At 42.7% G+C, this 2057-nt stretch overlaps 1 protein-coding gene and 1 long non-coding RNA gene across 2 annotated transcripts in view; both read right to left on the reverse strand.

Annotated features, from left to right (window-relative positions):
* The window catches only part of ALDH7A1 (aldehyde dehydrogenase 7 family member A1), a 39739-nt gene extending 39204 nt beyond the window's left edge, over nucleotides 1-535 (reverse strand). The window contains exon 1 of the mRNA XM_024123121.1: nucleotides 530-535. Within this exon, the coding sequence (XP_023978889.1) occupies nucleotides 530-535 (6 nt within the window). The remainder of the gene's footprint in view (nucleotides 1-529) is intronic.
* A 38-nt stretch (nucleotides 536-573) lies between these two features.
* LOC114486761 (uncharacterized) lies at nucleotides 574-2057 on the reverse strand. The gene is made up of 2 exons (XR_003681033.1): nucleotides 2018-2057; nucleotides 574-730 (listed from the first exon to the last, which is right to left on the reverse strand). It is a non-coding gene; the product is annotated as an uncharacterized lncRNA (long non-coding RNA).

A 2057-nucleotide genomic window follows, 5' to 3' on the forward strand; every position in this document is an offset into this window, starting at 1 on the left:
GATCTCCCTGTGCTATGCGGCTGCTTCCCACTAGCTATCTGTTTTACATTTGGTAGTGTATACATGTCCATGCCACTCTCTCACTTCGTCCCAGCTTACCTTTCCCCCTCCCCGTGTCCTCAAGTCCATTCTCTAGTCTGTGTCTTTATTCCTCTCCTGCCCCTAGGTTCTTCAGAACCCCCGTTTTTTTTTTTAGATTCCATATATATGTGTTAGCATATGGTATTTGTTTTTCTCTTTCTGACTTACTTCACTCTGTATGACAGACCCCTAGGTCCATCCACCTCACTATAAATAACTCAATTTCGTTTCTTTTCATGGCTGAGTATTATTCCATTGTATGTATGTGCCACATCTTCTTTATCTATTCATCTGTCCATGGACATAACAGCAAAAAAAAACCCCAAAAAACAAAAAAAAAAACCCACATTCATTCTAACAAAAGTCCCCAGGTGATCCAGAAGCATGCCCTTCAATGGACCCCCTCCCGAGTCCTCTCTAGGGTTCACCTTTTCTGGGGCACACACACCCCCATCGAGAGTCTCCCTCAGATATTCTTAAATGTTACATTAAAAAGAAACATTATTCTTTGACTTTGTAAAGTTGTATTGCTCGTCATCACTGGCACAAACTCCCAGTGGGCATTTTGCATTTAAAAAAAACAAAACCCACTTACCTGTCGGACTCTCGCTATCGGCTCATTGTTAGCAGGACAATAGGTGGTGATAACCTTAAAACAAAAACATGACCACCATAAACTAAAAATGTAATCCCAAACTGGGGGAGCAGATCAAATGGGGGAAGAAAAAAAGGGAAAAAAAAAAAGACTAAGACACAATATTCAAACTCAGAACCTTTACATTAACTTGTTACAAATAAGCGACTCTACAGAGCTCTTTCATTTTTGACCTGAACATTCAGAACAACCTTTGCTGCAAAACCCACCTTCACCATTCTAAATATTAGGTATTTAAACAAAAGCCTAAATGTAATCCATTATTTTGCCTCTTTTTCCATTAACAACAGACCAAAGTTACAAGTTTAACTTATTCCCTCTCTCCCTTACTCTGCCCACCCTCTGGTAAGGGGTGAAATGGCCAAAGCTAGACAACCATGGGAAAGGCCTGTGTCCACACAAACTGGAGAGGTCAATTATAAAGAAAAAACCCAGGTGTAGCTTTTTAAAAGGCTTTCAGGAGAGGGTATTTATCCATGACTCTAATGATTGGATACCACAGGAAAAACAGGCTGAAACCACCAATGGGGGAGGGGGGATTTGGGGAACAATTAAAACCACCTGCAACTCCTACAGTCAGAGATAACTAAAAGATGTGTTTCCTCTAACAAAGCAGGTTCATTCAACAAACTATCAGAATGTTACATAACATTTTCTTATAAAAGCTTTCTTTTGTATGCAGCTCTCAAATAAATCTAGGTGATAATAACCTAACCTTTCCATCCTAGTTTATAAAACATTTTATTGAACATTAACTGGGTGTCAAGCACGGTGTTAGGCTCTGGAAATAGAGAAACGGTGAAAACCCAGCCCTCAAGGAAGCTCAGAGCCCAATGAAAACATGATAGGATTTCAGCAAGTCCGAGCTTGCATTCCAAAGGATTTCAGAAAAGACAAGCTAAAACTATACTGTAAAACATTACCTGTGGCGCACCTCACATGTGAGGAGCCACAGTCAAGCACAAAATTCCGATAATTTCCACCGCTAAGCGTGTGGCATTCTCACTAGAGTGCCGAACTCTGCCGGCACGGTTTCAAGTATGCGTGGGAACTTCAACCCCAACCAGCTCCAAAATGAACTCGATTCTCCATAACACACGGGACCTAAAATCTAACGGTATTTTTAATACATTCTACGTGAGGAAACTTTTACTGTGGACTTCAAAACTTCCCACCCACTACAACCGCCGACAGCGTCCGTGGGGCCTCGAGCTGGGTAGTGCCTGTCCGGCCTCCCGGGGAGAAGTGAGGCCGCAGCGATTGCCCGGGACGCCCGCATACCTCTCCCCGGCCTCCCCAGCTTCCATTATACACGCCCTCG

Source organism: Physeter macrocephalus, chromosome 8 (assembly GCF_002837175.3).
Source record: "Physeter macrocephalus isolate SW-GA chromosome 8, ASM283717v5, whole genome shotgun sequence".
In the NCBI taxonomy this organism is placed as follows: domain Eukaryota; kingdom Metazoa; phylum Chordata; class Mammalia; order Artiodactyla; family Physeteridae; genus Physeter; species Physeter macrocephalus.